The 15,792-nt window shown below is 39.8% G+C and overlaps 1 protein-coding gene across 1 annotated transcript in view; it reads right to left on the reverse strand.

The window, feature by feature from the left end:
- Positions 1-15,792, reverse strand: part of BBS9 (Bardet-Biedl syndrome 9) — a 604,103-nt gene that overhangs the window by 572,000 nt on the left and 16,311 nt on the right. Inside the window, exon 4 of the mRNA XM_006832142.1 lies at positions 11,857-11,970. Within this exon, the coding sequence (XP_006832205.1) occupies positions 11,857-11,970 (114 nt within the window). The remainder of the gene's footprint in view (positions 1-11,856; positions 11,971-15,792) is intronic.

Raw genomic sequence — 15,792 nt, forward strand, 5'->3', positions numbered from 1 at the left:
TGGTGGGGTTGGCCCAGGATTGGACATTGTTTCGTTCTGCTGTGCATGGGGTTGCTATGAGTCGGTTCCGACTCGATGGCACCTGACAACAACAATAACAACAGTTTCACTTAGTTAAAAAAATAAAAAAATCTGCCTTGAGCATTATGCTTTTTTCCGATCTATATGAGAGAGTTTCTACAAGTTCATGGAAAAATGCAATTTAAAAAAAAAAAAAAATGGAATTTTTCCAAAAACTTTTGAAGCCCCTTGTATGACTATATGTTTTTGTTGTTAGGTGTCATTGAGTCCGTACTGACTCATAGCGACCTTATGCACAGCAGAACGAAACACTGCCGGATCCTAGGCCAACTTCACTATTGTTGCCACACTTGAATCCATCGATGCTGCCACTTGGCCAAGCCATCTCATTGGGGATCTTCCTCTTTTTCTCTGACCTTACCAAACATGATGTCCTTCTCCAGCGACTGGTCCCTCCTGACAATATGTCCAAAGAATGAGTGACGAAGTTTGCCCATCTTGGTCTCCAAGGAGCACTCTGGCTGCACTTCTTCCAAAACGGATCTATTGATTCTTTTGGCAACCCATGACACTTTCAATATTCTCCTCCAACACCATAACTCAAAAGCATCAATTCTTCTACAGTCTTCCTTATTCACTGTCCAGCTTTTGCATGCATATGAAGTTATTGAAAATACCATGGCCTGGGTCAGGTGCACCTTAATCCTCAAGCTGACATCTTTGCTCATAGATAGCAAAAAAAGAAAAAAAAAGATTAGAGAAGTACCTTTATTGCTGTTGTTGTTAAGTGCCATCAAGTCAGTTCCGACTCATAGCGACCCTGAATAGAGTTTCTGAGGAGCAGCTGGTCAGTTTGAACTGCCAACCTTGTTGTTCAAACTGACCTTGCAGTCCAGTGCATTAACCCACTGCACCACACCAGGGCTCCTAGGTAGGTAAGGTGGTAGTAGTGGTGTGCCGTGGAGTCGGTTCTGACTCATAGCGATCCTGTATAGGGTTTCTGAACCTCTAAATTTTTTGTTGTTGTTGAGTGCCTTGGAGTCGATTCCGACTTACAGCGACCCTGTACAGGGTTTCTGAGGCTGTAAACCTTTACAGGAGCAGAAACCTTCATCTTTCTCCTGCGGAACAGCTGGTAGTTTCAAATTGCTGACCTTGTGGTTCACAGCCCGATTCATAATGGGATCAGAAAACCTCATCTTTCTTCCACAGAAGAGCTAATCGTTTCGAACTGCTGACCTTGAAGTCAGCAGCCCAACTCGTAACCACTACGCTACAAGAGACAGTAAATGTATCTTAATGGATGAGGAACAACTCTGAAAAGAACATGAGAGTAGTTGCACAACTCAAAGTATGTAACCAAAGACAATGAATTGTGCATGTGGACACTTTGAATTGGTATATGTTTGGCTAGGTATATTCTCAACAACAACAAAATTAATTTTAAAATTTTTAATTAAGTTACAACAAATCTGTAAATATGACTAATCATGTGATGCAACTGCCCTCCTACAACACACAGTGGGATCACATGCAACTCAGAGCCAAGTGCATCCTATACCCTGACTGCTTCATTCCATACACACACCTGTGACACGCACAAGTCCCCACTGCTAACCTCCCCTCTCGGTGCTAACGAAGCCTCCTAGGAAGGTCCTAGGAGAAAAAGAGAAACCAAAGACAAGATGCACATTTACAGTTCTGAGGCACCCAACACCTACTGCACTCTTCTTTACCTTGAAAAAGGAGCCCTGGTGGTAGTACAGGCTAAGCATTAATCCACAGACCTGCTAACTGCAAGGCCAACTGCTCAAACTCACCAGCTCCCTTGAAGAACAATGAGGTTGTCAATTCCCGTAAAGATTTAGTCACAGAAACCATACTGTGCCCTACACAGAGTCGCTATGAGTCACAATCACCTCAGTGGCAGCGAGTTTGGTTTTGGTTAGTCCCCTGGAGAACCACACTATCCTCACCCCACAGTCCTGTGTGTTAAGGAAGGTGTATGATTAGTGGAACTCCTTTCACGACAGTGATTGGCTCAGAGATGGCACAACCATATCAAATGAGTTGCTGGGTCTTCTGGGAGAAAAATAGGCACTCTAACATGAACTAGCATCTGGGAAGAAAGATGTGGAGTAACCAGAAGGAAATATCTGTATAAGAGAGTTGAAGCAATAGAGGAAAAGAAAAAAGCAAGATCTGGTCACAGTGTAGACCCTAAAGATGTTGGCCAATAAATTTCCTATTCCTACTTAAGCCAACTATCAACTGCAACTAAAAGAATCCTTGGTTGCACCAAAGGCAAGATTAGAAAGACAACAGAAGTACAGCCAAATTCAAAAGCAAAATGGTGGCCAAAGCAGAAACCGGCAGGTTTGGGGTTTGATGGTATTTCTTTAGATTTTAAATTATTTGTTACCAAGAAAGTTCAAAATATAAATACTCCCAAGTAAAGCAAAGATTCATGATAAAGAAAATTTAGAATAAATAATAGTTAATATTGTTATCAGGACTGATTGTGAGGGTTGTTAATGTAAAGGTAGATGTTTTGAAGCAATGAAGGGAGTGATTAACTTTTCAGTCTAGGAGTGGAGGACCCTGGGACCATGAAGGGAGAAGAGCGGAGAGTGGGACCCTACCCAGAGAAACAGAGATGCCTGAGATGGAGGCAGCGATGATGACGTGGAGCGATGGAGCAGCTGGGGAATCTAGACCCAGAAAGGAAGAGGGGCTGTGTGCTGATGACCGGGGAGCAGGCTTACCCTTTGGTTAGTTGATGATGCATGCACAGAGGAGATTGTAACCATGGCAATGAAACAATATAGGATAGGATGAATGTAAAACTAATGTTCTCCCATGTAAACTATCACATAATTCACAATAAAACATTTTTTAAAAAATTAGAGTAAATAAGTGAAAAATGTTGTAGAAGGGGAAAAAAAAACTGAAGAAAGTACCAGATGGTGGTGATCATCTCTGATGAAGTCTATAAAGTCTATCTTTCCATAAACCACAAATACATTATAAAAAGAAGGCTATAACTCAGCATAATTTCAAAGCACAAATTATGTAATGAGAAATAAAATTTTAAGGACTCAAACTGGTACATCATAATCCGAAGAGCAGATTTTTAAAATATATCAACTATCTCATTTTCCAACATTTTGGCATGTATGACAACTTTGAAAACCTTTTCAGGCCGCAGCTCCAAAAGTCTGGGCCCCACACAAGGCTGTGACCAGACACCCTCTGCAGGACACCCCACACCATATACCTCGGCCAGCCAGCCACAGAATACTTTCTTACATTCGCCCATGACATTGTTGTCTGACCATAGAGGACATGGGCCAACAGTGGAATGACGCAAGATCTCAGACAGGCAGGGGGAGGCCAGGCAAGAGCCCAAAGGTGTCAGGATGGTGGGAAAAGCAGGGCAAGGGATGGAGGTTACTCAGGGATCTGGGCTGGGGCTGGGGTAAACAGAGGAAGAGAGAAGTCCCTGCCCAAGGCAAGTGGTGGGAGGCAGTGAATGGCAGGTAACACCCTTCCCAAACCCCACAGGCTTCACAGTGGTAGAGAAGGCATGGTGGCGGAGACAAGCATACTGCACCATGTGCATCCCATGCTATGCTAGAAGCAACTGATGGGAGGTTAAGTAACCAGGCTAGGGATGTGGGGGAGGAGAGGGACAAAGCAGCACCACGGACAGGGCACAGCCCTAGCCTCTGGCATAGTGCTAAGTTTGCATAATGATTGGGTCTTTGGAACGTAACTATGTCAATAAGTGAATAGTGGGTATAACAATATATTCAGCTTAAAATTTCTAGCAAAATATTATAGAAGGCAATTTGTTCATCAGATCAAGATTTTATTTGGTGTTCTGAAACATTTCATCCTCCTTATAAAAGCTATGGACTCATCTTTCTCCAACCCTTCCTTGTCAAACTTTGTCATGAAACAGCTTTCCTGACTATGGATTCCTTACTACAGGGCAACTTAACTAGTTCTCTAACCTTTCTGTTAAAACTATTCACCCTACGATTTCCAATGATCGCCAATGGCCAACCCAGTATTTTCTTTTCAACACTCCAGCTCCTTAATTTCTGACGCTCCCAACCATGTCCCTTCTTCTTTCCACGACACCATGCTGCCCTCTCACTCTCTCTTTCTCTTCTTCCCTTGTGTCAGCTCCTCTTCCTACCTCTACCCTTAAATTTGTAGTTCTCAAGGTAGTCCTGGTATTCTTGAGGAATGCTACATGCTTTTCCATGAGAAAATCAGTTGGTATCTAACGCAGCTAATTCTGCCTTATGGAGAGTTATAAGAAAGTCAATGTGGCAAGCTGAAAATAGCCAGACTTTTTTGTTTTTGTTTTGATTTTTCAACTTTTTATTGTGAATTGAGTGAAGATTTACAGAGCAGATCATCAGTTTTACATTCAACAAATCACATACTTTGCTTCATTACCTGGTTGCAATCCCCGTCCATGTACCAACAGTTAATAGTACTTACCTTGGTTCACCGTATCTATTACATTCCTCCCTGTCTCCTGCTACCTTCATCTTTCCTCTGCTAACCTCCTTCTTGTATATTGCCTGTCCTGTCCCGAGTTAACATATGTCTACCCTCTAGCCCATGAATAACTTTCCTCCCCTCACCCCATGCAGCCCAGAACCATCATAGGTAAAACAGCAAGGTGTTTTAAAGCTAAATAATAACAAAAGTCCTCGAAAGTGTGGAAAATAATCTTCTCAAAAGGACTCATTTATAGGAAACCGGGATTTCTAACCTCTGTACTAGAGTCCACAAATATGAAGTGCTAGAATTAAATAAAAATGATGGTGCACACACTCACACTCACGCACACACACACATACATCCTGCAGAGAGCTACTCTGTACCCACAGCTCCAGAAGTAGTATATAGCCATCTCTATTATTGTCACAGTGACCATTATTGTGTGTGTGTGTATGTGTGTGCATGTCAGGAGAGAGGAGTATGTGGAACTAGGGAGTATGCTTTCATCATCATCATCATCGTCTTTATTTAATTCTAGCACTTCATATTTGTGGACTCTAGTACAGAGGTTAGAAATCCCAGTTTCCTATAAATGAGTCCTTTTGAGAAGATTATTTTCCAGACTTCGGCGGACTTCTGTTATTACTTAGCTTTAAAAACCTGGCTATTTTTAGCCTGCCAAACTGACTTTCTTATAGCCCTCCACAAGGCAGAATTAGCTGTGTTAGCTACCAGCTGATTTTCTCATGGAAAAGCATGTAGCATTCCTCAAGAGTACCAGGACTACGCTGAGAACTACAGATTTAAGGGTAAAGGTAGGAAGAGGAGCTGACACAAGGGATCAAGAGAAAGAGAGAGTGGGGGGCAGCATGGTGTCATGGAAAGAGGAAGGGACGTGATCGAGAGTGTCAGAAGTTAAGGAGCTGAAGTGTTGCAAAGAAAACACTAGGTTGGCCATTGGTGATCATTGGAGATCATAGGGAGAATAGTTTTAACAGAGGTTAGAGAACTAGTCAAGTTGCCCTGTAGAGAGAAATCCATGGAGAGGATATAAAAATCCCAAGGACTTCTGGTGTGGTGCTGTAGGATAAGCACTGGACTGCTAACCACAAGGTTAATGGTTCAAACCCATCAGCCATTCCTCGGAAACCCTATACATGGTCTCTATGAATCAGAACTCACTCAATGGCACCTAACAACAACATTATAATTTACCTCCTGATATTACAGTTAAGCTTTAGTATTTATTGGCCCCTAGATTGTGAGCTGCTTGAGAATGTAAACTTTTACTCATCTTTTTACTCCAAGAAATTAACATAGTGTCTGGACCTCAGAAGATAGTAAGTACAGGAAAGATGGATGGATAGATGGGTGGGTGGATGGATGGGTGGGTAGGGAGGGATGGAGAGAAGAAAAGACAGAACATACAAGGGAGACTGGAATAGCACACTTGCTTCAGTTCCTGAAAGTTCTCATGAACCTCCAAAAAATTGCCAATATCCTTGTCACACATTTGGAACATTTATATACATTGTTAAGGTTCATCAACCTGTCACAACATTTCAGGGCAAAATTTACAGATGTAACTAAATATAGGGTGTAAGCTCTGGTAGCACAGTGGTTACGAATTGGGCTGCTAACCTCAAAGTCGGTCAGCAGTTTGAAACTACCAGCTGTTCCGCGGGAGAAAGATGAGGCTTTCTGCTCCCGTAAAGATTTACAGCCTCAGAAACCCTGCACAGTGTCGCTATGAGTCGGAACTGACTCCACGGCACACAACCACCACCACCACCACCAAGAGACATTATGAATAAAGAAAATTCTGGTGCAAATTTTTGACACTAGCCAGATATGTTATAGATACTACATAAAGTATTTTACAAAACTAACTGCATGCAGTTGTTACCTTAAAATGCTAACATTCATTTTTTACTCTACCACTATCTGTCTATCAGTAAATATTAATGCTTTGCTTTTAGGAACGCTATTTTGAAATGGCAAGCTTATCTTAACTAGGTAAAGTACCAGATCAATCAATCCCATTGGAAGTTACAGTAACACAATGAAATAAAACAGAGGAAAATCTGGCAGAAATATCATTTGTTCTTTTTATCAAAAACAAGTAGTTCAAATTACCAACCCAAATAAATTCCATCAATTGTACTAACATATTTTTAAATAAATTCCAATCTAGCTATTCAAGACTGGTTTAGTGTATTTCCCAACTGTAATTTAATTAGCCATGCCAATGATACTCACTACATTTTGCAAGCATTAATTTATCAATAGTATAGAAAGCAAAGGATTCCTGGCTTGGCACTGTAGGATCAGCACTGGGCTGAGAACCACAAGGACAGCAGTTCATATCCACAAGCTGCTCCTCGGAAACCCTGTCCAGGGTCTCTATGAGTCAGAACTGACTTGACGGCACTTAATAACAACAGCAACAACATAGAAAACAAGGTCCCATCTACAACTGACCACAGACATGGTGCTGAACCCAGCAGCATTTTATCCAATCATATATAAGCTCCCAGGCTGCAAACCTCAGGATCAGCAGTTCGAAACTACCAGCTGTTTCGCGGGAGAAAGATGAGACTTTCTGCTCCCGTAAAGATTTACAGCCTCGGAAACCCTGTACAGAGTCGCTATGAGTCGGAACCGGCTCCACGGCACATAACAACAACAGCAACATATAAGGTCCCCATGAGTTGGGGTTGATTGGACTGCATTTCATAGCAACAGAAAACAAACATTTGTTAGGTGCTGGCAAGTGGGCTCCAACTCACAGCGACTCTCTGCATAACTGAACAAAACACTGCCTAGCTCTGTGCCATCCTCACAAGTGTTACACTTGAGCCCATTGTTGTTACTACTGTGCCAGTCCAACTCATTGGGGGGTCTTCCTCTTCCTCACTGACCCTCCACTAAACCAAGCATGATGTTCTTCTCCAGGGACTGATCCCTCCTGATAACATCTTCCAAGTATGAGAGATGAAATCTCACCATACTGGCTTTAAGGAGCATTCTGGCTGTACTTCTTCCAACACAGATTTGTTTGTTTTTCTGGCAGTCATGGTACTATTAACATTCTTCTCCAACACTATAACTCAAAGCAAAAACAGACTAACATTTTTATAAAAACCCAGAGTTGAGAGTGTCCCTTCAAAAAAGCAGATGAAATTTAAATCAAAGACACTACAAATCATTTATAAATATCTCCCTACACTCTCTGCCAAAATGGAAATCCATTATAGTCATTAATATTACAGTCACTTCCCCTAAAAAGTATGATAGGAAAAAAATGATCATTTAAATTCTAGAATGGTAGGTAGTAGTCTGAATAATGAAATATATTGGGCAAATATTCTTCAACTAGTCTATAAAACCAGATTTCCTGTTTCTTTATCACTTCTTTCTCCTTAATAGTAACCTGCCTGTAACTTGAAATAAGATCAAACTTTACTGAGCTTAAGATGTTTTTGAAGTGTTTTTCTTAACAGTTAAAAAAAAAAAAAAAACTCACACACACAACTGTTTGGTGGGTTTCAGATATTATATTGCCCTGCTACACAGTTTTGAAAAATTTGGGCCGGGGGTAGGGTGTGGGCAGTGATTGGGACTTTTCTTATAAGCCAAGCACTAGCCAAAAAACTGAAATCGAGAAGGCAAATATGACCCAGGAGTTACTCAACATGTTTTCCAGTTTGTGAAGAATCAAAACTATGCACTAACTTTAGTCAAACTATAGTACACCCTATTCGGAAAGGAAACTTTTCTTTCTTATCAGAAAATTAAATGGAATGAATAAGAAAGAAGGCAAATTTACTCATAACCCAGACAAGGAGACAGTTGAGTGTAGTTAGCAACACAAGCTTCTGGAAGCAGAGTACCTGGGACAGAATCCCTCTTGCACCCATTTCACACGAAGTCTGTCTTCCGCAGGTAATTCAGCTTGTAAAGCGCTTCAAACATTGCCCGCCGCCGACTAAACACAGGCTTGCGCACAAATCTGTTACTTTGCTGTTTATTTAGTGCTTATTCTGCACCAGGCAGTGTTCTAAATTCAACATGGAGAAAAAGTTACATTTGTTTTTAGAAAAGGGTGTGTTGTTTCCGACTCATAGTGACCTTATAGAAAGGTTTCCGATGAACAGCTAGCTGAGTTTGAACTGCCAGGACCTGGTGGTTCACAGTCGGTAACACTAATTAATCTGCAGTCAAAAAAAATCCTCCTTTTGTGATCGCTTAAGGTATGGTACTCAAAGGCAGGGTCAAGCCCCAAGTGGTACAGGACTGCCATCTCGTGGCAGTTGGTTCTAATGCACTTACAAAGCGCTCACAGTCCCTCAGGCTTTTTTAACACATTTGTTACAAATCGTGCTAGATTCTTTTTTTTTTTTTTTTTTTGCTTAATTTCTTTCTTGAAAATTACTGATATCATTACTGAACTTTATAAATCCAAACACAGGCATTCTAACATACAATGAAAGGTAGAAGACACGGATTTCTTTTTTTAAACTCAAATCAACTGTAGAGACGTTTTCAACCAAAATGAAGGGCTCCTTAAATACTCACTACTGGCGCTGTGGGCTAATGCTTCAGACTGCAAAATCATTTGAACTGAGAGGTCGGGGGTCCAAGCTCACCAGTTGCTCCTTGGAAACCCTATAGAGGGTCGCTATGGGTCGGAACCGACTTGACAGCACTTTACAACAACAACAGACAAGGAGCTTAGAAAACAGACTTTCTTTAGAAATGTGCACATCTTGGGATGACTTTTACATCTTTCTAAAGTCTGTGCTTTTTACAATTTTATATATACTGTCATCTGGGGTGGGACTACTTTCACATAGGGGAAAAATACAACCTTCTAACTCAAAAACTCCACTCTTAGATTCTATCCTAAGGAGAGTATCAGCAACATGGACAAAGGTTTATGTACAGTGATACTCATATTTCAGCAAACAAAACTTTTTAGTTTGTTGTTGTTAGTGTTGTAGAGTCAGTTCAAACTCATAGCAACACTATATAGGGTTTCAGAGGCTGTAAATCTTTGCAGGAACAGAAAGCTTCATCTTTCTCCCACGGAGTAGTCAGTGAACTCAAACAGCTGACCTTGTGGTTCGCAGTCCAATGCTTATCCAATGGAGCCATTGTTTCAAAATAAATCCACTGAATCAATGCATCAAAATGTATTCATTTTTCTCTATCACTCACATTCTAAATTTTCTACCTTACAAATAAATACATATGTCATATGTGCATATAGAAGGAAGGAAGAAAGGGCAGAAAGAAGAGGGAAATAAATAAATGGCAACTCAATGTGACCGGTACATATTTTGGATCATTTCCTACTGTACATTTTCATAAGTCGTATTCCAGCATCTAAGAGGACTGCATGGCTCTCATGAGTCAATCTGCCTTAGACAGTGTGGCAGCATTTTGCCCGGCCATGAGCAATAGCAAAGGCTGATAGGACACACTATACTGCTGCTTCTCCGATATTAGGTTTTACCACATGGCTGTTTTTCAGTTTTACTCTGGTACAATGTTCCATAACGTTTACTCCTTTAAACTATACAACTCAGTAGTTCTTCATATACAAGGGAACTTCAAAAAGTTCATGGAAAATTGAATGAAAAAATAATAGAAATTTTCCACCAACGTTTCAAAGCCCCCTCGTATTTACAAAGTTGTACGTCCATCACCATAATCTAATTTTTGAACATTTCATCATCCCCAAAATAAGCCTTGTACCCATTAGCATTCCCTCCCAACAATGTGGCAAAGTTTCACTGATAGACCACCCTACTTTACATGCTTTCTTGTGGCTACCTCAGTGGCATTATATAATTGTTTCTAGTCCATGAAATAAAATGACTTCTTCTGTTACTCAGGTATTTTTTTTCTCTGTTCCAAATTCTGAAATGTTCTTCTTAAACCACAGGATAGTAAAACATGTCAGAATGGGCTCATGTTTTTCCAAAAGTTACTTTTTTAATATAAGCCTCAAAGGTATCAATCACATAAGAACAGAATTATCTGTTCCTTTCAAAACTCTAAGCAACTATCATTACTTTGTTGTTGTTAAGTGCCATCAAGTCGATTCCGACCCACAGCGACCCTGTATAGGGTTTCCAAGGAGCAGCTGGTGAGCTTGAACCACTGACCTGGCAGTTCAAACGACTTTGCAGTCTGACGCATTAGCCCATAGCGCCACACTCATTACTTTAGAAGTCCATTATAAACTCTAACAAAAATATCACACAAGAGCAAAGAATCTCTTTATTTTGATTGGGCTACCATGATCTTCTAAAGCAAAGAGTATAATTCAATTTATATAAGATACTATTTGACATGTGATACACAGGGATGTCCTGATGCTATTGATAAAAAAACAAACAAACCATACTTTCATTAAGCCATCAAAACTTGGTCATTCTGGAAGCTCAGGGACTAGGGTAGATTATAGGTTGCACTTGTTCTAATTAAAAAATACACCATCAGGGAGGAAAATATCCAGCCTCACTAACCCAGTCCTTGGTAAAACTGGCATCTTTGTAAAATTCAAGAAGAATCCCCTTCCTCTGGATGAATCTACCCCAGACAAGGGGTCATGGTTTGACAAGTGGAAACAAGACTGAATTTTAGTTCTTTCTTGCCTCCTCGACTAAGGCACGCTTATACCAAAACAATATGCACAACCCTATGGAATAGCCCTTAAAGTCGGTGGTATAGAGAGAGCAATTTGTAGCCTCACCCTACCTGTAGCAGGTATACCAGAGACTCCCTGCCAGCTAGGTCAAGACCTTCTTCTACCGAGATAGGCAGACACACAGTTCCACCATAAGAAAATTCAAAAAACAACTCATATATAAAAGATAAAAACTGTAGAAAAGGCAGTCTTAGAAATATCTCCCTAAACCATATTAAAAAAAAGTGCTGGTTATATGAAAATCAAACACATTTACTATTTTCTTTTTTGTTGCAGTTAAGGTGAAAGTTTACAGTGCAAATTAGTTTTCCATTCAACGATTTACACACATTTTGCAATTCCCTCAGCACTCTTCCCGCTTCCTCCTTGGGTTCCGGATTGCCAGTCAGCCTTCTTGCCTGCCCCTTTCTGCCTGCTGCACTTCATTTAGGGACCACATTCACTATATACAGTTTTCTTTCTTACTCTTATTTTGCTTGGGTACTTGGATACAAAGCTCTAGCTCTCTTTGAGATTCGTACCACATAATAAGCCGTTTACATATGGCTAAATGCTCTAAATCTACAATAGCATTTTCATGATTCCATGCAAATTACCTTTTACACCACCAAATGATCCATAAGTCATATTGCAGGCTGTCCTCTGAAGATTATGTTCATATATCAACTTGATCAGATATTGGTTCCCATGTTCCACACTACCCAATGTTCCTAAGGGAATAAAAAGGGTGTGTGTTTTTTATGTTTATATTATAAAACCTAAATTTCTTCTTGCCCACTACACCAATTCTAAGTAATTCAACTGTACTGAAATTTAAAATGCCAAAACACTAAGACATGACATACTATGAACAATCAGCATACTCATGACATACTGGTGAAGTTAACACAATTGAAGTCTCAGTTAGATTACACCATTAGATGAAATACTACCTTGGCGACAATTCTATTATCTACTTTCATAAAACAGATTATATCTAAGTAAAGCTTCATTATTTAAATAACAACAAATCCCTCTAATGTCAGTACTAGAATAAATGAGGTTACATTTCTTACACTTATCAATATTAATAAAGCCAAGAAATGACTCAACGTGCCTTAGGAGAAAAGTTCTCACACTTTCATGCAATTCAATTTCCTGCCCCAATTCTCAAAATGCTCAAAGCCCTGGTATAGTATATTTTCACTTAATGGAGAAACCTTCTCAGCTCTTCTCAGTGAGTAAACAGACCAATGTTTTGTTTTGCTTTTTATTTGAAGTCTGCCAAGAAGAATCTCCTTTAAAAGAAAGAAAAGCAGTGACTCAGCCTTTCACAGAACACATGTGCTGCAAATCACTTTCTAGCTCTTTCCAAATAAGAAATGATTCTTGATCTGTAAAATCTTCTTGATCTTATCCTTTACTGGCTTGCAATAGGCTCGCTAGAATAATTAAAGGTGACGCTATCGTCCAGTGATCAGGCAAGACTATTATAGCTAAAATAGGTGTAAGAAAGAAAAAAGGATTCAGAAATCAATATTTTCCATAAAGAAGCATCTTTTTTTATTCATTCAATCATAAAAAATGCATTAAAAGCAGGGGGGAAACTTTAATAACATTTAAAATATGAGATACTATCCAAGTAAAGATAGCATGAGATTAAAACAACCTAAATATATTGCTGTTGTTAAGTGAGGTTATAAAAATAGAATTATTTTTATTTCCATTTTAGAATAAAAGCAACTTAAAATTCATATAAAAAATGCCTAAATCTTCCCCAAACCACAAAGGTAAACAACAAAGCACGCAAACTAGAGTCTGCACTGTATACTGTATACTTTGGTTCCCGGCTGGCCATCAAGCGCATTGTTTTGAGTCTTTGAGAGAACTTAGTCCTTCCCCCAGTACAGACTGAACTGCAGATGGATGGTATGGTCATGACGAGCTTCCCAGAAGAAAACAGCATCAAGAATATGCCATTTCCACCTCCACCTTTCTCAGCCTGCCTTTCCCTTCCTCATTCAGGAGCTGGGGCAGGGATGTTGAAAGAGAAAAATACAGGGAGGATGGATTGGAAGAGAATTACTTCTACTCAGTTCTATGCCCCTGAGAATGTAAAAATAGATTTCACATACCAAAATATATTTTTTTTAAAGACAAATTTGCCAGCTAACCCTATAGGATAAGCAAGCACTGGACTGCAAACTACAAGGTCAGAGGTTTGAGCACACCAACCATTCAAAAGGGAGAAAGATAAGGCTTTCTGTTCCTGCAAAGACGTACAGCCTTGGAAAACCTATACAGGTATATAGGGTCACTATGAGTCAGAACCAGCTTGACAGCATTTAACAATACCAACCACCACCCTGGCAGGAGATCAAAGCTTTCTTGAATCTAAAAGGTACACATCAGAAAGGGGACATCACAACCAAATCAGCCACATGGTCCAAAAAAAGAAAAAACAGCCAAAAAAAGTCATAGCATTAGCTTCCAGTTATGGTACTTTACAGCTTGATCATATAATTATGAGAACAAAAGACAAAGTATCTTCCATAGATATTAACTGGGAATAAAGGTTGTTGTTGTTGTTGTTGCTGTAGCTGGGTGCTATCAAGTCAGTTCTGACTCATAGCGATGCTATGCACAACAGAACGAAATACTGTCTGGTCCTATGCCATCCCCACAAGTGTTAAACTAAATCCACTGCTGCTACCAGTGTGCAGTGATCTCATTGGAGATCTACCTCTTTTTTGCTGACCCTCCACTTGACCAAGCGTGGTAACCTTCTCCAGGGACTGGTCCCGTCTGGTAATATGTGCCAAGTATGAGAGATGAAGTCTGGCCATCCTGGCTTCTAAGGAGCATTCTGGTTGTACTTTTTCTAATATAGATTTGTTTGTTCTTCCGGCAGTCCATGGTATAAAGGTTGTTGTTGTTGTTAAGTGCCACCGAGTCGGTTCCAACTCATAGCAACTCTATATAGGGGTGCAGCTGGTGCAGCTGGTGGGTCTGAGGCGCCAACTTGGCAGTTCAAACTGGCATTTTGGTCTAGGCATTGTTCTGCAGCACCACAGTAGTCTGACAATCTACAATTCTGACCATTTTTCTAGAAGCATCATTGACATAAGATTAGAATGGCTTCCATACGTTTTTGCACTGGGATACACAGACTGAATACAGTTGCTACATAGGCATAATTATAGTCTACATATGGCTAAAGTTAATATACAGTTGCAGCAATTAGAAGGAAAATGGTTATTAGGACATTTATGTTGTTGGTCTTATTTAAACAAGATCTAATCTAAACAAAACCAAAAAAAAAAATTCCCTGGAAAATCAAAGGTCACCTTGACAACAGTTTTCAGGACAATTTTAGATAAGTGCAGAGCAATCTAATGATATTAAATGAAATCAAAACCATTACAAAGTAAGTTAAAAGATTCATTGTGTTTTTTTTTAAACATTAGATTATAAGCCTGCCAAGAGTAAAGAACCCCGTCTTTTTCTATCCCTCTCATGACAACCATTAAAATTCTATAAATATGTCAAGTGTTTAGTAAATGCTTATTGAGAAGCACACAATTTTGGGGGTTGTGGGGAGATATGTAAGAGAATATAATCAGTATGTCTAAAGCTGTACATCTGTAACCATTTACCAGAAAGTGAAGCCCAATAGAAAGGAATTTGAGATGCATTCCCTTTGCCAGAATACGCTCACATGGGCTAACTGCAGGTCACCAAAATCCTGCTGTTTCGAGATAAGCACACATTTCATGACATATCACCCACCAAAAAGTCAGCACAGTAGCCTCTGACAATTATGAGCTGTTTGGTGTGTCCAAGAGAATGGCTTCAAAATGTCTCCTCTAATTTGCCTCAATTCTTTTCTTAGAAGCACACAGACCATAAAAGAAAACGAAATAAAATATCTGGGGAGGGGATAGTGGAAGCGGATGTCAAATTCAGCTAACGCTTTCATCTGCTAACACCAGTGGTTTCATGGGAACTAGATCTTTCAGCTTTCCCTGGTACGGTAAAGGTTCGGTAAAAGTTCAGCCTGGAACCTCAAAAAAACACATTCAAGAGAACAAAAACATTAATTTAACAAGCTTCTCAATTTAAGCCAAGCCAGGAAAAATATACAAATTGTCAGCCTTACAAAGACCATAAGAGGCTGAAGAAACGAGAGACTGAGAGGGGAAGCGAGGTGGGGCAGAAAGGAATGGAGTTTGGTTAACTCCTACTCCCCCGAGAATACATGAAATCTTTACATGAATAAGAATAGAAGAAGAATAAAATTACTATTCTTGCAGCAAATCACTTTCATTTTCAACACTAATTTGAAAGAGGATACAAACATTCCATAAACAAGTTGTGACCACACATGCCAATGTTTCTAAGGAGGCTTTTTTGAAAACACATCTATCTGCAAGCCCCAGTGGAACACTAGAGGCTTCTGTTTCAGACCATAGTTTAAGGGGCACCATGAAGGCCAACTGTTGTTGTGTGCTGTCGAAGGCCAATGGAATATGGTAGATATATAGGTAGATATA

This window comes from Chrysochloris asiatica, unplaced genomic scaffold, assembly GCF_000296735.1.
Source record: "Chrysochloris asiatica unplaced genomic scaffold, ChrAsi1.0 scaffold00006, whole genome shotgun sequence".
NCBI lineage: Eukaryota > Metazoa > Chordata > Mammalia > Afrosoricida > Chrysochloridae > Chrysochloris > Chrysochloris asiatica.